The sequence below is a fragment of the Tinamus guttatus genome, unplaced genomic scaffold, assembly GCF_059628265.1.
Source record: "Tinamus guttatus ecotype Peru unplaced genomic scaffold, ASM5962826v1 Tinamus_guttatus_pri_ptg000314l, whole genome shotgun sequence".
NCBI lineage: Eukaryota > Metazoa > Chordata > Aves > Tinamiformes > Tinamidae > Tinamus > Tinamus guttatus.
In genome coordinates this window covers 6,092,494-6,119,789 of record NW_028288848.1, presented here as the reverse complement: position 1 = coordinate 6,119,789, position 27,296 = coordinate 6,092,494, and the positions used below count along the sequence as shown (strand labels likewise).

Genomic DNA, 27,296 nt, shown 5'->3' with positions numbered 1-27,296 from the left:
AAAAACACACTGGTTAATTCAGTTTGGGCTATAGAAAAGGATGATCTTTTTCCCCACTATATCCTATTCACTTTTTCCTAAGTAGTATGTTGGTAATAAATCAATTCCAATAAAATATATAGCTATGTTTTTAGCATTTTCTTGAACCAAGCTCAAGTTTTGATTCCGGCATCTGATTTCCTCTATTCCAAACGAAGTGTAGCTCCATTCATTCTATATCTTCCTCGCCTTCAGGAAAGATCCTTGTTCACTTTTTTTCTGCTATTGTCCCTGAACTAGGCAAGCTTTCACAAATCTGGCTCCCAGAAATCATGCAGTTTTCCCTAAAGAACAAAAACAAAATAGAAAATGACTCAGAAAAGCAAAAGATACCTTGAGAATAAAGCAGGCAATGTTTAGCCAGAGATCACTCTCCAGAGGTAGACAAAACCTTGGACTACAGGTAGTCTCCAAACCACACACTGCTAGACAATAGCAGGAAATGCATTACTGGATTCCTGCCACTCTTTAAATCTCTTTCCAAAGCATCTGCTAATGGCTATAATCAGAGACAGATGCTTTGATTTGATTCAGTACTAGCATTTTTAAGGGCTTATGCAGTCATTTTAAAAAAACAGCACTTTTAAAGATAAAGATGAAATTTTGTTTTTCACTTAAGTCAAAAGAATTTTACAAAAGACTCTGCTAACGTATCTGGGTGTATTCCACAGCCACACTATTTATGAAGTCAAAAAAAGAAAAAAGAAAAAACACTGTGCTATTTTTACATGCTAAGGATAGAGTCAAATGCCCTTCTGCATTATCAAAAGATTAAAAAAAGTTTCATCAGCTCCATTACAGTACCTGAGTAGGCCGAGTGTTTTGTATCATATCTTGCCATTTGCCATATATCCTAGCAACCAAGCCCTTCACCTGCAAATGTAGATCGATTACTTTAGCCACTTAGAAAGAAGGAAAGAAAAACAAACCAACACAAAGCCCAGTTCCTCCCTACACAGCCAACAATGTTTACTGTGAGGAAAGAGCTTTATAACTGGTACATAGAATACCACCACCTCAACTCCTACCAGATCCAGGAAGTTTTGGACATTTAAAAGTCACACACTTCCACACAAACACATTCCAGCCAGATTATTTCCTATGCAAGTGTTCAGAATCAGCATGCAAGCCTCTGGTCTCCAAACACCCATCTCACTTCGCAACTGGAAGAGATGTCTGCACAGCAGCTAAGGCCAGCTATGTAGCACTGTCTGTCTCAAAGCAATTCCTGATACATAAAATCATGTTTTTCATAACCAATTACAAGTTGGTGTTTTAACAGGAGTCATTCAGATCCAAGATTTGTTTCATATGCTGCATAAAAAACAGCACAGTGGTGCCTTCTGAAAGCCATTGTACTATCATGCAAATACAGCAGCAGGGAGGGGAAAAGCAGAGAACAGATTTTTCCCTTCTTGCACAAGAGTCATAGAAAAAAGGCAAGGAACCATGATGCAAAAATTTAAGGCAAGATTCAACTTGTAAAGAGGACCTATGTTCTATAAATAAATAAACAAATAAAAACCCTCCACATTCCTTCTTGAAGGAAAATCAAACATCTGCCCTTCAGCTGAAAAAGACAAGGCTTTTCAAAGTTTAGGTCTGTCACTTTATCAATGATCTGATGCGGTTTGCTACAGCAGCATGTAAAGCATGAAAGTCAGATAATTAGGATTATTACTAGTAAGCCACACACCACAGAGCAAGTGAAAGGCAATTATTCAAGCTTGATGCTACAATACATAGCATTGGCTTAAATCCACAGGTTCAACTATTTTAAAAATAGACAGACTTGTAAGAGGAGCAGACTAGTTTGAGTCCTCTTTATTCTGCCTCACATGCAGCCTCTGCTCTTAAAAGCTGAAGACTGCTTCCTTCAATGATCATCAACTACCAGAAAAAGAAAAGGAGCAATTGTATGGGTTCTAAAAGTTAAGACACTGGGACTAAAAGGAAAAAAAGCAAGTTACATTTGCCAGCGTCTCATCAGCAATGAGTATTTTCAGTACATTAGAATGGGTGCATAGATATGCAGGTGTACAGGCAAAATATAGACAGAGGAACTAGGGAAAAATAATCTGTGAGGAATTCTTAGTACTTCCAAGACTGGGAGACGGGAATGACCCAAATGAAAAACAATAAAACAAACAAAAAAACCCACTAATGAACAAGAACTTACCTTAGATCGATAAAACAGCCTCACATCTTCCCTAATATCACATTTTATGTGCTTATCTAAGGCACCACAAAGCTTCAGTAAGTGTTCCTATATAAAGAGAAAAATGCACACCTTTTAAATCTTTCATGTGAAAGGTAAAAAAAAAAAATTCTCAAATGTTATTTCAATTTTAAAACTATATGCTTCTGTTCAAAATTTTCTCCAAAGTATACACTAAGGAACAGAGGGGGAAAAAAAAAAAAAAAAACCACCACGATCAAGATCTTTTGTCAGTTGCTGATACGCACCTGGCAAACCATGTCTAAGTTAAAAAAAAAATATATATATATATACATATATATATATTTCAGTCATATCAGAATTGTATCACTAATTATACAGTTCCTCCTTGCTAACTCAGCACAAGTTTAGCCTTGTGTCCCTGAAGTTGCAAGAACAATACCATCCAAATTATTTTTAATAAAAAGTTCTGAATTTACAACGGCTAAAATAACATTTTCACCAATAATACAGTTCATTTTCATTTGCAGTTTTGTTTCATATTATACTCCATAATAATCTTTTTTTCACTTGAGGAAGAGAGGACTAGGCCCCCAAACATAGGCAACACTACTACTTTGTCTCCAAGACAACAGACATTGTCTACAGACACACTTCTTAGTAGTCAATATCAGGTTCCATAGGGCAGAAGATGTAGACAAACACAAAAGCCCATAGGATCTTTGAGCTCTTAGAATTTCTGCGTTAATCTGTATTTGCGTTCGGAGAAAGATAGGAAACTACATCTTCTGATCCAAAGCCCTATGTTTTGACAAAAGTCCGTTTTACAAAAACACAAGAGAGGTTTCTGTATTCATTTTTGCCTCTGAACAAGTTTGCCCAGTGCAGGCATCCTCTGGTGATTCTTTATTACATGATAGTTCTTAGCAAACCAGACCGAACACACATCATAATTAGACCTTTTAAACCTAAAGATCTAGTTACAAAAGTTACTTACCCTTTGATTAGAATTTACAACGTCAAAGAAACTAGCTTCACTGACTAGATGAAGCAGGATGTAGACTAGGTAGTATGTCTAAAGAGAAACCAAGAGAACTTTAGCATTCAAAACACAAACATAACCGTTCACATTTAAATACAGCATGATCCCTGCTTTCTGGAAAAATTCAACATTACATCCCTACCAGGGAACTTCAATGGCCAAGTCAATGGAAATACACATTTGCCTAAAAAACATTTAAATGCTTATAACATTTTAAAACACTATTCCACTGTTTAAAATTACTTAAATTGCATAGAAAGTTTTCTGTAGTTTTAGTAATTGAAAATTAAATTTACCAATTGGCTTTGTTCCCCTGTCATCTACACCGAATTCAAAGTATTTGCTAAGAAAGTTTTTGGTAGACTCAAACTAACATCTGATTTTCAACTGGGTGGAAATACTAAATCTTTATCAGGTTACCTTTCTAGTATGGCTTTATAAGAAATGAATCATTAAAATATCTTATTCTAAAGCCTGCAGGGTGAAAGTTAGATCTTGCATCAATCACTTGTTACATTAGAAGGGAGGAAAGAGTTCCATGATTATAGCATGCTTGGAAGACAGGACCAAAAACATCCAGGTGACTTAGCCACATGAAACATTTGACTGTCTCTGACTAACACAGCCTGGCACAGCTGCCTTGGCCATATATTGGTTCTTTTACTCCTCCATTACTATCAGCAAAAGGAATATGAGCAATATTTTTAACCTATATACAAAATACTGTAAGCCATTATATGTACAGAACTGTCTTCAAGCAATTAACATAAATTAAATGTTCTCCAATTTTTGGAAAAGGCATAAAACTACAAATGCAGAAATTTACTATTAACTAAATACCTGCTGCTCTAGATCTGAATGGAGGTGCTCTCCGCTGACATCATTCTGCTGCTCTAATCTTTCTCTTGTCATCTTTAGCAGATTAGAAGGTTTCATGCACACCAGATACTGACGCAGAAGAGACATCTAGAGACGAAATAGACATCTCAAGACACTGGACTTATCTACTGACACAGGAAAATATGATACAGACTGCCACAGCAATATTATTCATTCACTAAGACAAGCACATATATCAAAGAGACTTCTAACTAAAAAGGAGATTTTCATGCCCCAGATTCATTTTGACTATTCACAGATTCAAGTGTTTGTGTGTTGCTTTATTAATGAATCAACCCTAAGGAAAGAGAGTTATTTATGGAAAAATGCAAAGGAAAGCAGGAAGCAGCACAGAATTATTTACAGTGTCCAAAATGAATGTTTAGGCACATCCATAACACTGTACTTAAAACTGCAGAACACGTAGCTTCTACATATGCATTAAAACACTTCTGATCCTAGTCAGAACTAAAAGTTATTAATCTGATATTTTTCAGTATTATTTTATGGGAATAGATTTACAGTATTAAGACGAAAAAACATTCAATCAATTATAAATATATATATATTCTAAAATTTCTAAATTTCTAAAATTCCAAGCAGCTTTCCTCTTCTGACACACTTCAAAGTTGGGGGCAAATTATGCACACATACACCCAACACGTCATACCTGCTCATCACTGGTATCAGGTATTCTTACATGGTTTTGATTTAGAAGCTTCGAAATTATCACCAGACTAAGACGTCTTCTTACTTGCCTGAAAAATAAATTTCTTTAAGATTTTTCTTCCCCTGTCCCCAGAGAATGTCTCAAATTCACATCATTTCTACACAGCACTGTGAGGCTATACGTGGTTTCCCTAGACATAAGCTTGCCTAGAAAAATTAGTTGTGTTTTCTGAATACAGGTACTATAGAACCAGTTAAAAGGCTATCACGATGCAGGTATCTATCTCACTGCAGCTTTTCTTGTGCACAAGCAAACACTGTTAAATGCTTGCCTCCGAGCCTAAAGCTGAGGATCCAGATCATTTTCCTCTCCAAGGCACAGAATTCATAACTGAGCAACACTTAACAACCGACATGAATCACCCAACATTTAATTTATGCATCATTCAGGCAAAAGTGTCAGTAAAACCCTTCACTATAAAATTCCAGGGAGCTCCAAGTCTAGATATTACTAGGCTAAAACATAAAGGTAGCTTTGTAGATAAAATGACCCAGTAGAACTGATTATGATGACATATATGTAATTAAAACAAACAAAACCCTCCGCACACACATCTTTAAGACACGAGAACATAAATACTTTTTTCAAAGCACCACACAATACCTATTGCCTTTAACAGATTTTGGGCTTACACAAATAAACTAACTCTTAACAATATTATGCATTTCTGATGTTACAGTGTCATTACCTGCCACGTATTATCCAGCTGGGGACCAGCTGAACCAGCCACAGGAGGTTATGGTGCTGACTAGAGAGTTCATTCACTGCCAGGCAGAGCTCAGGCATCTTTAAGAGAACAAAAGCAAGAAAACCCAAAGCTAATGAAAAAAGGGCATAGTGGGCAGTTTCTTGTTTTGGCAAAAAAGTACACAGCTACTCCCCAGAAACATACCCAACATAATTATTAAAAGGAATTGGGCTAATAAGGCATGATGCACATAAAGGTGTTTCTGCACTGCACCTATAGTTAAGGCTGCCCACTACTATTTTACAGTAAGACAGTTGAGAAAAGGCTTTTTTTTCCTGACATGCAGCAAGCACAATCACTTGTTTCACTCTTTCAAAGAGCCATTCCAAACATACAGTGATTTTGCTAAATATAAGATTATTGGTTAGTTCAATGCAACAGTTCCCTTGCAGAACAGGGGAAGCAAGCACGATGGTATGGGGCAAACCCATTTTCAGTATGCCCACCCACATGCTAAGGCACACACCTTCACAGCTCCCAATTTGTTCATATGACATTTTTCAGCAGCATTTGTGATTCATTAAAAAACCCTCTCAGACCACTCTTCACTTACCCAAAAAGGTTCACTGTTATGAATGAAAACTTCAAGACAGTAATTTCTCGAAATTTAAGTTGTGATTTTATAAATCTAGGACTACAAAATTAATTGTGAAATTACCTTTGCATCCCAGTCTTTTATACTTTTCAGAAGCTTTACGAAAAGGCACTGAAAATCTATCAAGGGAATTTGCTTTAATTGTTTCTCCAAGCTTATTTTAAACAGTGATAGAAGCAGAAGCACTATTTCTTGATCAGTATATCCACCTTGACAGACTGTTATACAAAAGCCTAGAAACTTCAAAAGAAATAAAAAAGCATTAAAATACAAAATTGGCTTAGTTCCTTTAAGATAGGAACAAAACTTAGGCTTTCCATCCTCACATTAAGATGCATTCCAAATGATAAATTGTTTTTATAATGTGCTTATGTAACAAATATCTCCCCATCTCTCAAGTAATAGTTTACACCTTCTCCCCTTTTCTTATAACTACCTCTTGGAGGCTCATCTTGCAACCATTTAGAGAAATATTTTTGAAGGATGGCAATATCCCCTGAGAATAATAGGAAAGATCTTTCTCTGGCGGGATGAAAGGCTGCCAACAGACTCGCTAATTACACATGTAATACTCAAAACAACCATCAAATTGTTTCTCCCCACTCAAGTATTATCATAAGGGCTGCCCACAACACAGTATATAGGATGTGTGTGTAAATGAGATGATAAATTAATCAAGATAGATTTGTACTGTCTCTAGCAGAGATGCTCAAAGTGTTTCCTCCTGAACCTAGAGACTTTATAGTTATAAACCTCTCCAAAGAAGTATTAGGAAGACTGAAATACTCCCACAAGGAAATTTGCAACTGGCTCTTCAGACAGTATTTTTCACAAGACCTTTAAACAAGGAGGATTGGCCTGTGAAGTGGGACCAGCACTGTGGTCTCATCAGTCAGGACACGGATCTAGCTCTGCTCCTCAAACGGGATCCCGCTGCCCTGCACGAGCTCCCACCTCACTCGCCTTGTGCTGCACAGGCCCAGCTCTCATCTCTGAGAGCTCCACTAACGCACTGAAGAAGCACAAAACACACTGGCCAAGAGCAATTCCCCTTCCCACTTCTGCTGGGACACACATATGATGTGTTTCTTCTACAACAGGGAGTAAAGTGACTCAGGGGAGTCTGACAGAGTGTCACGGCAGGAGAGAAACAGAACAGTGCAGCTGGGAGTGAGGGAAAAACAAAAGCTTGCACAGCAACTGGAGTCTGAGATTTCTCACCTTGATCACATTAATTAGATTGGTTTCTGGGACAGCAGTGAAGGCTGGTCTGGTAGTGAGGAGATCTCCTCTTAGCTCTTTTTTGCTCACTGTTTCTTGCACGTGACTTCTAGTAAAAGAGATGCTAATCCGATCAGTAAATTAGTAATTAGAAAGCCCACAACAGCCTAATTGCATTAAACTGGAAAAAAAAAAGTGTTTTAAAATGCCTGCAAATCTAAAACAGCCTCAGTTACAGAGCAGAGACATCTATGTGAAAACTGCTTTTAATTCTTCCCAGTCTTCTAGGCAACTCTTCCTGAAAATCTGCACTAGAAAGCTTTAGGACAAAACAAAACAAAACAAAAAACCCCCTTTGATTTGAATCCTTACCTGGCAGAAAACGTTTAGGTTTTGGCTTATTTTACTCTTATGAAAACTGAGTTTAGAACTTAAAGAGCAGCACTGCTTGATGGAAGGGTGAGGGAGAAAAGGAGACCTTTCTGATTCTACATTCTAAGCATGAGATTTCACTGGATCTAAGCAATAAATATCAAAAGGAAAACACTTACAAAATATCACACTCGTTAAAGTTGGGCTGAAGATGCTGCAATGGAAAGAGAGATCTAAACGCAACACCCATATTGACAAAAACAGCTGACACATCAGCTAGTGAAGGGATCCAGGGCTTAGACTGTTCATCACTGATGGAAGCTACAAGTAAAAGACATGGAATGGATTAGTTTTAGGTTTAGTTTTCAGCATCAGTTCTTTTTAAGGGAAACAAATCTGCTCAGTCTGCATAGATTCTGCTAGCACTAATCTCAGAAGACTTGTTGGAGCATTGGATGATACATTATTTTCAGAATAATAGTGGGGAAAATGGCTTAATACAGCACTTCAAACTAAAGGAACTTCTTGCTTATGTAATAGATGAGTTGTTTTAAGTTTCATCTACTTCCTTCTCATAGCTCTGTCTCATCACAGGACCATAAGCAAAAAGGCAAGTTTTACAGAACACAAATTACTATTCTGCACAGGTAAGAGGGCATTATCATAATAGAATTGGAAGTAGCACTAAGTAAGATTTAGAAACAGGCAGAGTTCACAAGACAGAAGAGCTAAATAGATGGAATTTACTCATTTGACAGAAATATGCAACAATGCTCATTGCAAAAAGCTTGTTTGTATCAATTCACATCTGAATGTGTCTGCAAACTATATGAAGGATCTTAGAGGACGCTAAACTAGCAAGGTGATGTGAAACTAAATGCAGTGTTCTCTAAATAATGACAGAAGTCAGACTTCTGGATTGGGTCAATTTTGGCATCTTAAGTCTGTAAGAAAAAAAAAGAAATGTAATGAAATGCAACACTCAGAACTCTACAGGTTCAGATCTCAACGTTCAATTCAGGAAAAAAAAAGAGGGGGGGGGAATCCTCAGGCATGGGAAAGGAGTGTCTAAGAATGATTTGGAGACTCCATAAATTTTAAAGTGGTTAGACAAACTTTTCAGGAGCAACTGTAGCCTATTTGATCCTGCTGTGAGGGAGATGGAAAGGTCCAAGAACCTGCTGAGATTTCTCCCAGCCTTAATTCTTAGAGTGCTCATTGATCAACTTGGGCTGTTCACTCAGAAACAAGCCTACTGCCAGCAAAGCATAAAATGAAAGAGGCTACGTTCCCTCTCACATCAGCTCATGGTCCCACTGCACAAGATGCAAATACATGGAAGAGTTTGGATAGACCTGATCAAGCATTAGTTTACAAAGTTAACCGCAGGCTTAAACAAAGTTGGGACTTTTTATGGATCTGGATGAAGGGAAGACGTGGAGAACATAGGAAGGAATTGGTACTGGAGCAGTCTCTGAGAATACAGATGAAGGAAGGCAAAACACAGGAACACACAGCAGTGCGGGCTGAAGTAGACTGCTGAAAGTGTTTCTGTGTAGGCATGTGGTTCTTTTCACTCTTGCTGTATACACAGAAAAACTAGACAAAACTACGTGCTGTGTAAGACTATGTGAAAACCATCCTGTGGCCCTTAAGCTTTGAAATTAATGTCTGCAACTTCCAAAGTAGAAGACAGGGAGAAAAGGAGAAAAAAAATACTTTTGAGCAACCATACTGGGCTGCTCTTAAGATTATTTCTATTTGTGTAAAAACAACAGTATGTTTAAAAGGCTCTGTACCTATATATGCTTTGCATATACGTGCCAAGATCACATCCCGAGGCACAGCTTGTATATCCTCAGTGAAGACCAACTCCTGCCATATGTGCACCAAGTAACATAAGAACCCAAAATCCTTCCGGATTCACAGAACAGAGCCAGTGCCTTTTCCCTTCCCCATCATCTGTCCATACTTAAGGAAAATGCTTTCGTTTAGTCAGTCAGTTTTCTATTCTCCAAACACTCACCATTTTTTAGTATTATTTCCATCAATTTGTCTAATATCTGTGTGGAAACACAATAGTCAGAGTGAACAGACATCATCTGTCGAGAGAAAAGAAGCCACATTTTAAGCACTGAGTTACATGATAGCATTTTTTTTTAATTTGTAAAATACACCTTTTAATACAACAAAATACAACTTTTTGGTAAAAGAGAAAAAGAAACATTAACAGAAAACAAATATCAAAGCAAGGTAAGTCACAGAGAAGGGAATATGGATTGCTTCAAGCAGTGCACAAATTGCAGGAATACTTAAGAAGTAATTATTTGCAAGATCTGAATATTGGAACCCCACACTGAATTTGTGAGAGGATGAGAGGATATAGAGGAATGAGAGAATGGAGACTATAATATACCCTCCTGGAACCCATTTTCAAATTGAACATAACTCTCCCTTAACCAGAAGTGGGGGCAATTGGGAGTTGACTTCCTACTCGTGGAGAAGATGAACATAGCAATTCTAAACTGAAATAATGAATTCTTATATACACACAGACCTACAAAAACATGACCACAAAGAGTGCTTCCAGAAGCACTTCACCAGTCCCACGGAAAATCTTATTTTCCTACCCAACAGAGTTTCCTGTTCTGTAAGCCAACTGAACTAGCTATTAGTTCTTCCTTATTTGAGCAGCATCAGGACCCACACAAGGTGGCAATCTGGTCCTAGCAGGAGGGAAGGACATGGAGGAACAAAAAACTTTTCCTTCGGCAAAATCAGAAAGTCAGGCAGCAGACCTAGGCTGCAAATTCACAGGCAGCCCCGTTCTACTTTTCATTTCAGACACAGTTAGAATTAAGAAATAACGGAATAGAGACAGGAGAGGGACATTCTCATAAAGAAATGATAGAGCAATCTAAATTTCCTAGAGATTTATACTGCCACAGACATTTAGAAAGCAGAGAGTCACAGCATTTCCTCCAAGAGTGACTAAGAACTTCTCCTGAGCCATGATGCAAAACGACCTTTTCTGGACAAAAATTATCTGGTACTGCAGATACCTTTGATGATTTAGAAGATGATGTATGTAGCAATGACACTTTTGTGCACTCCAGCACATAAATTTAATTTCCTTCCAACCTAAAATAAGTAATGTTCCTGTGATTTGGCCCATGCTACTAACGTCCTGAAAGCTCTTCTATCATGCACTGTGCCCTTTCCAGATGAAGTACTATGTATGGTGATGGACAGGGACATTTTCAAAGCAAACAGGGAAGAAGAAAAACCCTATTTCTAGTGTTTTTATCAAAAGACAATCCAAGCATTTCAGACTGGAGAACAAATAAGAACCAGAAAAATTTATTGAAAAAAATGTTATTAACGCAGAACAACAGAAATCACAAAAGTGCCCTGATTAGTTCTGCTACAATCGTCTTCCAAGGCAACTATCATTTCCAAATAGATTAGAACTGTAGGACTGGTACAAGTCTTACCTGGAAAAGCCACCTCAGAATTGGTATGGGGCACACGATACGACTGTAAGCAGAACTCAGAAAGCCATGAACAGCTAAAGAGAGCTGCTGTGCAGCACCAGAACTGTCAAAGACAGAAGGGACAGAGGCAGAATCCATTAGTGGTTCAATAAGCACTTTTACAAAGTTTATGAACTTCCCCAACCCCAGATCATCACCAGCAGCAAGAGATCTGAACATTCAGATGTTGTTCTTAAGCTCTTGACTACTATAAAATACTACCGTAATGATACCTTATTCATGGCAACATCTTTAATAGATTAAATTTAGTTTCTAGAAAGACTTAACACATCATTTGGAAATATTTGTTATTATTAGAGAATAAAAGCTTCGAAAATATTGATTTACACTACTGTAGTATGAATAATTTTGCCTCACTACACAAATGGCTTCTTACACTCAGACCAATAAGTAAGCTTATTTGCTATCCACTAACATTTATCAACTTATTCAGAAAAAGAAAATATCTTGTTGGAAAATTTTAAATACTGTCTTAAATAAGGAATCTGCAGACAAAACAAAGCAGTTACAAAGGTTCGGTCTAGTTTTGCTGTCTAAAACTGAAGAGAAAAAAGCAATAGTAGAGCAGAATATCTACATTTTTTGTACTGAATTCTTCTAGTGTCAATCTCTGAAAGGTATTTCATAAGCAGCTGAATTAATACAGCAAAATTTCCCACATACTGCACTTTAACCTTTTCTGCCCTAACTATCCATTGAAATTGACACCTCCCAACTTCTCCATACACTATCCATTTGACAGAGCAACTGGTTCAAGGGCTCCTACAATGAGTCAAAACTGAGCAGTCAGTAACCCAATCTAACCAAAGTTAGAAATTGTGACTTTTTGCAACCCTCGTTAGGTGAACTCCTAAGTCCCAGGACATAGGACAAATACACATATACAAGACACACATGCAGAAGTCTTTCAGCTTTCAGATCTAAAACAGTAGTCAAGTCACAAATCAATCCATCACAAAGGTTTGTCCTCCTCAGCTGGGATAGCTAAGCTTTTGTCCATTGCAATTAATGCAGTTCTCATCTGACCAGGATTTCAACGATATCTCACCATAGCAAAAATACTGAAGAGGTCAGAACACCTGTCTTCTTCCTCATGTCTCAAATATTTAAGACCAAAAGTAATTTTTCAAGAATTCTTGAGGAAGAAAGAAGGAAGCTTTAAGTAACAATTCACTGTTCTGTAAACCTAACCTGGATAAAATAATTCTTTCAAAATGATTCCGTTTAGTCTACATAGTAAGACAAAGCTCATTTTCACGCAAAGGCATGATTTCATCTTAAAAATTGCTTAACACTGATAGTAAATAAACACAATAATGACAGTTAATAAACACAATGGCAATGCAAAGGAGGATTTTACCTAAGGAGGAGTTTTTCTATAGGATTTTGAGGTATGAAATAAAAATTCCTCAAGTCAAGGTTGTGCTGATTGAAGATTTTTCCAGACATTGCCAAGTCAAATATATCTTCTCCAGGGTGGTAGTCAGGTATGGCATGAGCTGTTATTGAAAATCTCTTTATAAACGCCCTGTAATATTCAAAATTGGTTTTATGAGTTTAAATAGAGAGAGGCTTATTTGCTGTTTAAACAGTTATTTTAAACAATGAATGTCAGACATGGGAAAGTTGAATTCTGTTAAAATAAAATTAGTTGCCAAGAAAATATACTGGACCATGATAAAAATAATTATGATAAAAATGGTTCATATTAGATGTATTAACAGCAACAGACAGAACGAGGAAAAAAACAGGAAAAAGGCTAAAAAAAAGCAAATAATAAAACTACATTTAAGTGGTTTCAGAGAAGGAAAGACCTGTGTTCTTCTGAGAGATCTCCATCAGCAAAGGTATCCTCCTCCTCATCCCCATCTGAAGAATTTGTTTCTGTTCTCTGTATGTCTTCCTGTAACTGTTTTTCTAGTTCATCTACCCTGCAATAACAACAGAACATATCATTACCATTTGGTATCTACAATAGGAAAAAAAAAAAAAAAAACAGAATTCAAAGTTCTGAATGTGAATCCAGGAGTGCAGTAGCCAACTATAAACAGCAAAAACATGCAAGACATTGCAACCATTAAAAAAAGTAGTTTTCTATTCTAAGCTATTAAGTGGCTATTTGCCAATGCCTAAATAATGTCCAAAAGCACGTTCAATTTCTAGTTTGTCAATCAACTTCTGACATTGTGTGTTTTGTTTTGTAATTGCACCTAATTTTCAAACTTCTGGATGGACTTATTTACCAATAAAATATTGATTTTTTTTTTAAACTTCACATTAATTTTATGAATGGGCATTCATTGTTTCACAGTCAGTCAGCTCATAGTCACAAGAATCAGATTCAAAAGCAGTCAACAGTACACCTACTGGCAAATGACATTAGTACATATACCACATTATGTCTTCTACTAGGAAGATCTCTTGCAAGAAAACTAATCAGTTCTGTCCACTAAACTGTTTAACTATTCATACACTGACAGACTGTCTAAACTTTAGGAATTAAAACTGAGCTACAAAAGTCTTTGAAGAAACTATTGTAGTCTATATGCAAAAATTTTTATTCCATGCCTGACCAGCAGCTGTTAGCTGCCTTAGTGACCTACAAAGGCATCAGTAATTTCAGTCCAGTTCTTAAGGGGCAGACAGATGCATCATGAGTTACTCAGTTTTGCCTGCTGGGAGAATATCAATCAGCTTTTCACACTTAAGGAGTCCTTGCATGTCCAGTCAGATACACACTAGTGACATGGCCACGCAAAGCTTAGCTTGCTGCTATCCAAACTACAGTCAGTTTGGGGAAAGCAAGGTACACCAAAGATCCCATAAAGCATCTTTATAAAACTGACCTTTTAGATTCTTCTTTCTCCTTCAAAATGTGCTCTAAGCTGTTCACATATGACACTTGGCTAACAACAGGAGGCTTAGAAAGCTGTAAATGAAATAACAAATTTAAAAATAGCATACACAAAAAATTATCAACTGATTCACTACTAGACAGTAAGCATGGTTAATATATTAACCTCTTTTTATTTTAATGATATTTTGCCTGCAGGTGAAAACGAAAAGGAGATCCTGAAAAACAGGATGAATCACAGTTTAGGTTTCTCAGTCCCTTGAGAATTATAATCCTCTCTCAGCAACTACATTTAGAAATCAACTGCCTAAGTACTTTCAAAGCCTCACCAGAAGCTGGAAAACCGCTTTTGAAAGCCGTACTTGCATCTTTGGATATTATTTGCTATTTCTTGCTCTGTAACACTACAAACAACACTCGGAGATCAGGGCTCCACTGCACTTCAGACTGGATCTGAAGAGCAAAGCAAACCACAGCTCCTCCCCTTGCTGCAGGTCTCCAGCCAACCCTCAAAAAAAACTTCTCATGCTAATGCTCTTTACAGGACAGGTTTGCTATTTTTAACCCACCGAGATCCTTGAAACCCTTATTCTTGTGCATGAAAAAGAAACTCCCCAAGTAATTCAGTACATCTTTGGTATTTTCACCATTCCCTTGGGAGCAAAGCTTACAAATCACCTTAAGAATACAATAAAACAAAGCTCTTCATCAAAGTCCTATTACAGCACCAAGTTAGAAAGTCAGTAAATACATTAAAAAAAAGTTGCAACTGCTGGCACATTTAGCTTCATTTTCGGTAGTCAGTGTTTTATTTGCCAACAAATTTATTAGCAAACAAAAGACCTAAGATCTGTTGTAGTCAAGTTTCAGTTCTTTGAACAAACAGTGACCTTCCTATATCCACCACCTTCTTTAACTGGAAACTCTTACTAGGAATAAAGGCTCATTTTATGAGCTCCCTACTGAAGGGGAATACAATTAAACATAAGCATACACTCCTACTGGGGATTTTCTGTTATCCAGAAGAAAAACACATTAGTTTAGGAAGTTAGTATCCAACTACTTAAAAAAAAAAAAAAAAGTGTTGATAGAGCATTAAGTTTTGGTATAAGGAGACATTTTTCCAATGCCACAAAATTCCTCGAAGTGCTATCCTTGCACTTAACAGGAGACACTCACCAGATGCAAACATATCCTTCAGTCTTTTTGCAAGGAGACAAGCCCCATGCTCAACTTCACATGCTGAAAGATGAAAGACCAGGTATTTTTGGTGGAGAAACCCAAAATCTACTTTTTTTCCTTCTGATTAATGTGCCTAACATGACTTTTTAACAACTGAAGAGTCAGAATTTACTCCAATTTGCATATATGCCCCTTCTTACAAAAGAAGAGGTGAATGATAGTTCAGCAAAACCAAGGTTATGGAAATTTTGGGACAGCTTTTAAATACTTTGCCATAATTATACAGAAACAGGGTAAGTCAAATGTTTGTGGTCACATACATACCCCTAAGCTACATCTAGGCTGTGCCTGTTTATCGGCCTTAACCACTAATTATATTGGTCATGCCAGTTCAGATTGGGAAATATGCACATGACCACAAAATTCTCATCTACAATATGCTTGCAAAATTAATGGTGAGGACAGATAAAGTAATTATAACAGCTCAATATCTGCCTATGGAGACACTTTCAAAAGAAATCCAGGCAACATAATGAACTATTACTGTGATTTATACAGTTATTCTGCTAACTGCAGCTTTATTTTTCACTTTGAAAGACTTTATTCAAATCCATTCACTCCTAAACCGCATCAGCTTTGTTAGCAGTACTACATTACGTTCTGGTGTAGCACTTTCAAAATTAAACCATTAATTAAACCATTAATTTACAATAAAGCTTTAAAATTGCTATTTGTTCAATAACAGCACAGCAGATAGGTTGCTAACTTTTAAAAATGCAGATTAATTCATCACCACAATTAGTTTGTAGGATTCAAATACTTACTCCATCTGTCACTTGTGAGCAGGACAAAACATTTAATTTTGAAATACCATGAAACTCAAACTTTATTAGTTGGGCCTCAAAGAAAATGCCACATTTACAGATCAAGAACTCGAATTTCTGCTAAACACAAATCACTGACCAGGACAAATAACTTCAACTCAGAAATCTTGTCTGATCATAAGGATAAAATTAATTAAATCCTACATATCCCTCCTAAATATAATCTCTCCCCATTTTGTTTAGGGGGAATATACAAAAATGAAACTCCTGACAAACACCAAAAGGAATACAGCTGACATAACTGCATGAATCATCATTCCAAGCACGAGTATAAACACTTTTTTTCCCCCGATTATACTGTACTTACTATACACTATAGGACCATTAAGTAATCCGAGTAATCAGTTCTGAAGGCAAATACTTCTGAGTTTTCATGCATTTAAATACACACCCAAACAAAGTGAAAAAGGCAAAAGCAAGCTATCAAACCAAAACATAACAAAGCTTAATGTGATGCATTTGTGTTTTTTCTTTGCCACTTACAGGAAGCTTCAGTGATGGACTCATGGTGTTTTGTGAGAGATTTTCAAGACAGTCTCCTTCAAGGGTTCCCAACTCTGGCTGGCGACTTGAAGTCAAAATTTCTTGCAGCGGCAAGAGTATTTCTTCATCTTCATCATCATCATCATCAAGATCACATTCCAAACTCTCATCCTCACTATCAATGCTGCTCTTTGATTTGCTATTCAGTTTAGATACCTCTGTACAGGTCTTTTCAACTTGCAACTTTTCCAACAGCTGTGAAGACATTTGGCTACTTTCTACACACCTTTCTTCTTTAAAAGGTAACGAACGGGGAGCACTTTTATCAATCTCTTCTGAAAGCACAAGTTTCCCAGGATCTTCCACTGAATGCAAGTTGAATTTTTCTGATGTTTTTCCTTTAGATTTTGGTAAACTGTTTCCGAGTTCAGTACTAACAGCTTTAGGAAGTACAGGTTTTTCTGGTCCTTTTCCATCTTGCTGTTTTGCAGCATCCAAAACCTGAGATAAATCAGCATTTTGAAGGTGACAATTCATGTCTTTTGTGAATACAGTGTTAGTTGGAGTTAAGTGGTGGAGAGAATGCAACACAGTACTTTTTTCCTGAGAAAGCGACTTTTCCAAGAAAAAGCCTGAGTGGGGCACTTGCAATTGATTCTCTTTGGTATCCACAACAGAAACATGCTTATTTTTATTAGGACTGTGTGCAGAATACAAAGATGACAAACCTACAAGAGAGGAGTTACTTTTTTCACGTTCATGGCTTGAGTTAAGATATTCCTCTGAAAGAGCAGAATTATGTCGGGGTAGATCAGCAACCTCTGCTAGCTGCACAACACCATTAGACAAAGACTTTAAGAGGCTGGTTTTTACAAAGCCAGACTTCCTATTTGTGCATTGTTCAGATGATCTACTAAAAAGAGAGTCATTCAAACTTGCTACCACAGACTGATTTGAGCTGTTTGCATCCAAACTGATGGCAGCGCGCTTTCTTTTCCCAGGAGAGTCTTTTTGTTTGGATGGCCTAGAAGATATCTTAGAACTAACACAGAGCGACGGAAAAGACTGGCTTTTCCACATAACAGTGTCTTTTTCAGGTGACAGTCTCAGTAGATTTGGAGAAGATGCCTCAGGCTTTGAAACATATTTTGATTGAGATGGGTCATCTATGAAAAGTGTTGAAAAATAATCAACCACTTCAATTTTTATAAAGTCAGTCAAACCTATAACAGGTTTGAGACCAAAAAATAAAAATTAAGAGAGATAAAAATAAAGATCAGTTCTCATTAAGTTTTAACCCGTTTTTCATTATAATCCCAAATTACTTTTAGTTTTGCCGAAATAACAGAAATAACCCTAACTAGACAGCAATAGATTTTTTGAGAGAGTTTAACCAAATTTATTCTTTACAAGAAGCTTGCATCAAATTCTTTTTAGAAGTATATTAAAGTTTCCATATTTTTGCCAATTACTAACCACTTTTAACTGCTGTCGCTACAGTTTGAATCTCTCGAATCCCATGAAAACTGTTCTAATCACCTGCACCATATTGCCAAAATCATCCTCTCTAGGATGTCACTTTCAACTTTATTCTCCTTGCTCATGACTGTCATAATACTCATCAAAACTGAAGAGTTCAGCTCCACACATGTAACAGCAAAATGTAACTTTACGAAAAAACATCATTATTAATCAATTCATTAACATTAAAAAAGAGACATTAAGCAATGAACCCGATGGATCAATTAATTCCTATCAGCACTGTTTCTACCTGATGCAGTCTCCCATGAAGCAGAATGGGATCTTTTTCTCAAGGGATATCCATTTCCCTAAAAATAAAAATGGAGGAGATAAGAAGTTAGTGGCATATTTTAAACATTAAAACCAGGATGTTGTTCAGTGTCAAGCGCTGCATCTGGCGCAGACTGTTCCCACCACCCCATAAATATGATGGCTACAAAGAGCTCCCCAAAAGGACTGCCCCAAACCTGGATTTTATACCTTTTCTTCAGATCTGCCCTGGCTCTAAATCTCTTCACCTTCCGTGATAATTAATGCAATTAGTTTCTTGCCTCCCCGAGTTAATCTGAGTCATGACCCAGATGTTCTCAAAAGAGGCATGAGGAACTTGGATGTCAAAAACTGGTAGCCACAGACAAGGAAATAGTGGGATGGCATGGTGCTAAGGAAACACAAACTAACCAGTCTTATTTTCTACTCATAACACATTTCTAGAGACACACAATCACTTTCTTTGCAAGTAACCAACTACCCATTAAAGCCTTTGCTTGATTGGTAAAGAAAGTATAAACAATTCAAGGTAGAATGAAATACAGCCTATTTAAACAAGACCATCACCACCTCTAGTATTGTGGTTTAAGTGTAGAACTTGAACTGCTACTAACTGCAATTTCAACTAGTGGAAAATTGTCAGGCAGGAACACTGTACCACTGCTGTTCCCTAAAATGCACTGTGAGGGAGCATGATCATTTGTAATAAAACATTTTCTCCTCAACGGTCATGCTCTCCCACCCCAGTCTGCCTGAGACAGCTACACAAGGAGTTTCTACCACTTCACTGAAGAGGAAAAAAACAAAACAAAACCTTTATCTAAGACAAAGGGAAATTAATCATTTCTTTAAGTGGATTATTTTTTTCAAATGCTTTGAATTTGAAATACCAATCTATAAAGATCAGAGTCCATTAAAATTTGTAAAAACAGATTTAACAAAATTTTTATTTGGTAAAAAATAAAATAAATAAAAACAGACAAACCAGCACATTTGTTGCCAATCAGATGCTGCCTCACTCCTCAGCTGCATGAGCAGGTGGGATTAACCTGCTATGGGGCCCTATGCAGAGAATGGCGTCAAAAGTGGCAGCTCTTGAGAAAAGCTCACTAGTAAGTTTTACACAGCTGCTGCCTATATAAGGGCATTCTGTTATATTTTATTTTTAAAAAGCTTGTCTTTTCAACAGGAACATACAGGTATCAGATAAGCAATTTCTAGCTATTTAAGTCTATTATCCTTCCAGGTAATTTACAGATTAGGTAGTGTAGGCATTTAAGTGTTGTTAAAAGAGCCACATGGATGGATGGATAGATAGGTAAGTAGAAAAGAGGCTCCTAGAAAAAAAAGCTAGACACAAAGCAAACTGTGGTAAAACAGCTGACGCTTCATTTTAATGTAAACCTAACCCAGCTTAAGTACTTCCCCTTTTTAAATGGACTTCCTTTTAAATGGACTGCTTTCAAGCTGGGTTTTCTTATTTAAAGTGGGTAATCAGCTCATCTAAGCATGACTTAAAAGTTAGAGGGAAAAGAACATAAACTTCTGTGACATCTGAAAGGGGCAGCACCAAGAATCTCACCCTACCTTAAAAAAGCTGTCACAGATTTGAAGCTTTAATGACCTTTTTAAGCATACCTGATGCGATAAACTCATTCCTGAGAATGGCTTTACTGCATGTGGCTTGGATTGTTTCTTTCTATGCTTCTTCTGCTTGCTTTCTCTGCAGAGAGCTTCCAGCGATAGCCTAAGCTGAGAATCACCTGGAGCACACTGCAATTTCACAGAATGTCCTGGATTTTGGCACAGAGATGTGTTGCTCACATGGCCATTATTTCTAGAATGAGTATTTATAGCATCAGCTTCTAATGATGAAACCCATCTGTCAGAGTCTGAACTGGTTTCTTCTAAATCCATACAGTCAGTCTTCTGTTCCCAGCTATTTCCACAAGACAGTGGTGTCCTCATTACACCCAGACACTTCTCATTTCTTCCTTGTTCTTGCTTGACCATTTTATCCTTTTGGGCCAACAAACAACTGGATGAGCCTGCAGTTACGAAGAGTTTCTGAATCACAACTTTAGGATACACTGAGGTGAATGTCCTGCACGCTCTGCTGTTCTCCAAGGAGGTTACCATGTCCCTTTTCCCCTTAACTCCTCTTCGAAAGGCATCTAGCCCAGGACTTGTGTTTGGCGTTTGGACTGGCATCTTTTTCCTCCTAACCTGCTTTGGAGAGGATACTGTCTTTACAAAACGCTCAGCACATAAAGCTGACATCCCAATTCCTCCATCTTTTACATTTCCTCTGTCTGGTGAGCACAGCACAGTTCTGTCTTTGTGGCCAAGATCTAAGAGAGAAGAAAGAATGAAAAGATTATTCACAGTCACAATACTGCAGAGAATAATTTCCCTATTAGACTGTATTACTTGATATTTCACCCTCTCTTTCATACACACAAACCAGAAGTGGATTTACTGAGGCACACACGCTATTCATGAGAAGTACACAACTTATTTCTCATGGAATAAGACTTGCATGATCTATGCCACAGTTTCAGGTGTTATAAACAATCTGTCCCAAACATATGAGAGAACATTTTAAACATTTTTACCTAATAACCATCTCCCTGTAAGGAGGTAAAAAATTAAGTTACATTTTTATATATATATAAAACCTACTGTTTATTTTTAGGTACCTGGTGATCTACATTTGTTATATTGTTGTTCCAGACTGGAATGAGATCAGACTTAACTTCTGCATTCTTATATAATGAAAACTCATATATAAGCATTAATGAAAAGACAGATATTTACCTTGTTTTAAAACTGGTTTGAAGAAATCCGTAATTGACTGGTTTCTGAAGAGAAGCAGAAAAAGAAAAAAGAAAAAAAAACTCTTAAGACAGGTAAATGCCCAGGCAGAAAATAATCAATAAAATGACAATGCTCCAGTTTCACAATTCCTACAAAAATATTCTTATGCCAAAAACTCTGGCATCTGACTTCTTATTTTTCTGATAAGAGTGATGAGAGCATCACCACCGACTTCTGCACTTCATGTTGCGAGACCAAAGAAGCCAAAGTGTCAGTTTCCTTTTTTAACCAGTTTGTTTCATCATCTCAGTAAATCTTCACAACTCTTTTAGCTTAAAATCATCTTTCTTAAATGGGATTGACCTCAGCTGTACTCAGTATCCCAGGAGGGAACTTGCCAATACCTCCTTTATAATCTCTGCATTCCCACTGCCAACACTTTTAGCTTTTAGCCAGTGAATTACCTTTTTTTTTTTTTTTTTTTTTTTAATAGTTACAATCACACTCTCTGATCTGCTATTCTATAAGCAACAGGTTAACTGCTAGTTCAACACATTATCCCCGAAATTGTTTGTCTGCTAGATTAACAAATTGTATTTGTACATGGAAAGACTTGCTCCAGCACAACAGAGGGCAAGATGGAAGATGGTGGGAACTGGATTCTCCTCGCCCATAGCCTTTGTGATCTAGTAAATCAGCTCACCATAGCACCTGAATAAAGAAACACAGCTCTTCTTACACCTGGCATGTGCATGTTTAATGTTGATTGTCTTTAAAGAACTTCCCTGTCAATTTCTTGCGAGTCTATAAAGAGGCTGGTATCAGGTGAGAGGGTTTTCCTCCATAGCCTCTCTTTAAAAAGAGAACAGAGCTTAAATTCAAGCTCTCACTCCAACACTCAGAGAAAGTAAACCCTCTAAAAATGCTAATTATGCCACTTCTACCAAAGCTGCATTAAAATTTCACCCTGAGGTAGATTTGACAGGCAAAACAACACTTTAAAGTTACAAACTAAAAAGAAAGTGTTATAATGGAAAGAGATGGCCATAACAATATCCATCAACAACCAAACTCTCTTCAACACATTATTAGCTGCAATCGAATACAGTCACACAGCTAAGTTGTAAAGTTCAGCTAATCCTGTAACTTCCCACTCGATGCCTAAAACAACTTGTGAATCACTTTTCCATGCTTTTTTTTCATCCAGTTGGTGACACACTGGAATGCAAATTCCTACCTTATCAGATTTTCAGTAGAGAGGTCCTGTTGGTCCTGTCCTATCCGTAACAGAAGACACATACCAGGGCATCTCTTTGGGCATGTGTTGTATCTTCTGGCTTCTAACACATAAATGGCATTCTAGGACCTTCTTATTTTACATACACTCAGCAAGCTAAAGAACTTTAAACCTGAGGTGGTTTCCTATCACAAATATCTTGGATGAGAGAATATGAAGGCACTTCTGTGAACTTTATTTTTGAAAATGGACAGAATGTCTGAATGATGCACGAGTTGAGTGTTAAAATACTGGTCTGTGCTTCAGAACTACGAACACACTATCTTCACCTTCCTCCACACTCCAAGGAAGTTTAGCACTAATTTCAAGGCTATACTTTCATTTGTTCTGTAATTTACTCTCTTCAAGTTTCGAAGAAGGTATTGGTGTGAGAACAGCAGAATAATACATATTAAGGCCCTTCTACATATTTTGTAATCATTCTCTGCTTTCCAAAACACAGAGCTATATGGTTATTGTCTGCATAAGCATGATTACAAAGGCTGGAACCATTTATTGAAAATCCTAAACTAGTATTTTAAAACATCTATGTGACTGTGCTTTCACAGCTTCAAAAACTACCTTTGAAGTTTGAACCAGAAAGTCCCACAGCTCGCTTATTCAAATTCAACTTGCATTTTGAATCTTTTTGCAAGCATATTGCTTTAACTGTAACTTTGCATAGCACAATTTCTACATTTTTCACACACACAAATACAGAATACAGACAACTATCAAATACTATGCTTCTGTGTACTATAACTCAAGAAAACCACAATCAGTCAGAGTCTGACTGAGTAAAACAGTGTTTTTGGCTTTCTGAAGAGAGTGGAAAAAACGCTAGTCAAAGATTTACTCTCCAACCCACCACAAACTTAATTTGATAGAGACCAAAACATCTCCCCTTTTCCAGCCTGCTGAAGCAAAAGGGTTCACAAACTCCAGTTCAACTGAACAGTCAAGAGGTTCCAAACATTTATTTGCTGTCACTGCTGTTGCTGACTGATCTGCCCTCCCATTCTGCACTGTGCTCTGCTCCAGCGCTCCTGCCTTCCCTTCTCACGGCTGCGCTCCCTGCCCCTTGCCCTTCCCAGGACATTCCCAACACTTGCTTGTGGCTGCTCTCAGGGGCAGAAGTCATTCAGTGGCAATGACTGTCTGCACTACAAATCCTCCCAGAACTCCTGTTTTCCTACCTAAGCAATTGTGCTTCTCCTTCCGGACTTACACTTTCTCTTCAATTACCTCAATTATTTAATGACAAAAGCAAAAGCTTCTGATGCCCTCTTCTTTCCCCAGCCACTCATTTCAAATGACTGCTTACCGTTCTCTGATGACCATTATCTCACTGTTATACAATATTTTATTAAAAATGAAGCTTTGAAAGAAAATTTAATTTGTTTCATATTTATATAAAGCTTTTTATAACACAACCAAGAGCCCAGAGGCATCAACTTTAGAACAGGATTTTTCCCCTCTACACTACAAGTTTAACCTGAGTGCAAAGTGATCTGTCTTAGGCTGTTTCTTTCACTATGCTTAACCATCAACATTTTCTATTTTGGATTTCCCATTCTGCTTTTCGGAAGCACAAGGGATAGGAACTGGCCAACAAGAACAGGATGCTAATTTCTCATACCGCTGAACTGAACCTCAAACAAGAAAGTGCCCTAGAAGCCTCAAATAAAAGCAAGGATGGGAGGGAAAAAAAAAAACAAGAAAAAGGAAGCACATGAGTGCAAGTAGGAACATGAGGAAGTACTGCATTATGAAAAGAACACACATTTTCCATGTGGAAAGGACCATACCTGTTCACAAGAAAATTTCCGTTATTCCTATAATAAGAGGTAAAATCAGTCCTTAAAGACTGTAGAACTGACAAAGTGATACTCTCTATTTTTCCTTCCTTTACATGACACAAAAGAAGATGATTTGTGGTTATTTAATGTATCTTTCTCAACAAAAGAAAGCCTTGGTTTTTGGTTTATGCTTTTCACCAAAGTATAAAAATCTAACAATTATCAACATTGAAAATTATTCAATCACTTTTTTGTGTGGGTGAAATTTCATTTTAAGTGAGAAACTAGACTTACCACTAAAAACACCTCGGGAAGAGGGAAAAAAAAAGGGGGGGAGGAAACCATAAAACACACAATCTCACTCGACGCATGGAAAAAAACCAAAGACAGAAGACACAGGTAGCAAACTTTTCAAAGTTAATGACACAACATCTTTAAGGAAGGAATGATTTTTTTACCCTTGTTAAGCAGATGAAACCCCCAGAAGTCTTTCAAATAACTGTTCTTTATGGCTGCATTAATCTCAATCCCTCATTGTACAATAACAGTGCATATTTTTTAAAAAAATTGTGCTGGAAACATCAACAGCTCAGAAAAAAAAAACAAAGTCAAACAAAGTCAGAATGCACTACACAATATAACTATACATATCTTTGAAAAAACAAAGTCACATAGAAACTGCTGCAGAAACTATAAAGCAAATGAGAAAGTCATACCAAAAAAACTCATAATGGGCTTTTACATTACCACAATACAAAGTCTTTTTTTTCTCCCCCTCTTAAAGATGTTCTGAGTAACTCCTGGGCAGCAATAACAAAGCCCCCATGTGACTTCAGTTTCCCAAGCAAGACACAACACAGAAAAGAAACCAAAACTTTGGCTCCTCCCTTTCACCCTAAGGTTAGCACTATCAAAGATGGATACAGAACAAAATAAGGTGCTGCTTATGGGGCAAGAACCGAAGACTTTTTTCATACCACAAACAGCAAAACTTATTTAACTCAGCAACCTACAAAAAACCTTATAAAGTCTTCAGCAGGATTTCTGGGCAGATTTATCTCATCTAAAGACTGTTACCAACCACCACTGCCTTTATTAGAGAGTGTCCCTACAGCATCATTAACAGTCCACAGCCGAAAGAGGATCAAGAGCAGAATTAAGGACAGCTGAAGCTCTCTCTTTACACCCCAGCTGCAGAGGCTCGGGTTCAAAGACAGAGCTGGTAACAAACACTGATATTTAAGACTTCTACATAAACAGGGGGACTCTGGACTCCAGCAACCCACTGAAGCTGCGGGGCTGCCTCTGGCCGGGTACGGTTCTCTTGTAGCACCTATCATGTTCCCGGGTACCAACACTTTTTGCTGCCCTCTGGGCCAGCAGAACCCAGTAAAAAAGAGGGTAAAGGAGGCCCCTGCAGCCCTCTCCACAGCCCCGCACACCCCAACGGGACCCGCCATGGCGGCGGCGGGCGCAGTGCACGCCGGGACCTGCCGCCGCCGCGCGAGCGCCCCCCGGCGGCGGGGCGGGGCCGCGGGGCACGCCGGGAGCCGCCCCGGCGGAAGGAGGGCGCCCCCGGCGGCCGGGCGCCGCGCAGCCCCCCGCCGCCCGCAGCAGCCCCTGTCCGCCCGCCCCCGCCGCGCCGGTACCTGCAGTCCCGCGCGCTCTCTCTGCCCGCGGCCGCCGGCCTAAAATGGCGTCGGGACGTGGTGACGGGTGGGCACGGCGACGGCGAGCCCGCACCCAGCGGACGGGTCATGACTGGCAGCGCCCGGCAGGCCCCACGAGGCGGCAGGAAACGGCGCGGCCGCGCGGTCCCGGCGCCGCTCCCGCGCCCATGGCAGGGGCAGGGGCAGCGCGACCCTCGCCTCCGCGGGCAGCGGCACCTGGGGCGGGGGGAGCGTTCCACCGCCGCCGCCCATTGGCTGAGCAGGCGAAGAGGTAGCGCCTCCTATTGGCCCTCTGCCCTCGGGGGGCGGGACGGGGAGATGGCGCGCCGCCGCGATTGGCTGAAGCGCGGCGGAGGGGCCCTTCCCCGCCCAGCCCAGGAAGGGCGCTTTGGCGCCTTGGCCTCGCGCCCCCCTTCCCGCCCAGTTTCCCGCTCGCTGATTGGCCCGCGCCTCACGGGCGACCCCGCCCCTTCCCACCCAGGCGAGCGGCGGCCGCCATGAGGGAACCGCCCCGGGGCGGGCGGCGCCTCAAAGCGCTGCGAAAGGGGGAAGGTTTGGGTGAAAGCTGCCCCTACAGCCCAAAAACACGGGCCGGGCGCGGCCTCGCCACTCTGGGCTTGCGGCTCCTTCCCATGAAAGCCCCCTCCTGGGGCAAGTAGCAGGGGCTTTGCCCAGGCATGCTCCGGGGAAAGCTGGACTAGGAGAGCTGAAGGACGAGGGATACAGGGCAGGCCCTGCTGCCAGAGCTTAGGGAAAGCTGCTGCTTGGTGGTGCAGCCCCAGTGAACTTGCACTGTCAAGACACTGTCAATGTCATTTACTGCAAAATTAGTTCCTACTTATATGTATTTTTAGACAGTGTCCCCCCCCCTCTTGCTGTTAGCTGCAGTGGCTAGCAGCAGGCATCTCGGAGCTACCAGCCAGTTTGTAGCCATGCCAACATGGAAGAAGCTCCTTCCTCCAAGCAGTGGCACAGAAAGTTGAGGCAGTTTATTGCAACTGTGGTGGTTCTTTTTGTTTTCTTTAGTTTAAGCACAGCGTTTCACCTGTAGGTAGACATGACTGACCAAGTCACTCATTTTTCCTGTGCTCAGAAATGCAGAGACACAGTCCACCCCGCTGCAGAGCAGCCCCAGCCTCTGCCCCTCTCTGCACCCCACCTACACCATGCTGCTGGTTAAG

At 39.0% G+C, this 27,296-nt stretch overlaps 1 protein-coding gene across 1 annotated transcript; it reads right to left on the bottom strand.

The window, feature by feature from the left end:
- SLF2 (SMC5/6 complex localization factor 2) lies at positions 1 to 26,225 on the bottom strand. Its single transcript, XM_088528668.1, has 20 exons — positions 26,095 to 26,225; positions 21,371 to 21,414; positions 20,192 to 20,904; positions 18,534 to 18,591; positions 16,763 to 17,928; positions 14,206 to 14,288; positions 13,174 to 13,290; positions 12,720 to 12,887; positions 11,300 to 11,402; positions 9,832 to 9,907; positions 7,985 to 8,126; positions 7,434 to 7,542; positions 6,276 to 6,452; positions 5,558 to 5,655; positions 4,810 to 4,897; positions 4,101 to 4,226; positions 3,216 to 3,293; positions 2,219 to 2,305; positions 844 to 912; positions 1 to 323 (listed from the first exon to the last, which is right to left on the bottom strand). Exons 1-20 carry the CDS (start codon positions 26,202 to 26,204, stop codon positions 288 to 290), a joined length of 3,648 nt encoding a protein of 1,215 aa, XP_088384794.1. The 5' UTR covers positions 26,205 to 26,225; the 3' UTR covers positions 1 to 287.
- Positions 26,226 to 27,296: the final 1,071 nt, after the last annotated feature.

What these genes read in the sequence shown, in the direction of transcription:
- SLF2 (XM_088528668.1), bottom strand. Translation starts at nt 26,204, where the DNA reads ATGACCCGTCCGCTGGGTGCGGGCTCGCCGTCGCCGTGCCCACCCGTC. An exon ending in TTTAACGAGTGTGATATTTT is followed by an intron (nt 7,543 to 7,984) that starts GTAAGTGTTTTC and finishes CTCTTTTACTAG; the next exon opens with AAGTCACGTGCAAGAAACAG. An exon ending in CTGATACCAGTGATGAGCAG is followed by an intron (nt 4,227 to 4,809) that starts GTATGACGTGTT and finishes TTTCGTCTCTAG; the next exon opens with ATGTCTCTTCTGCGTCAGTA.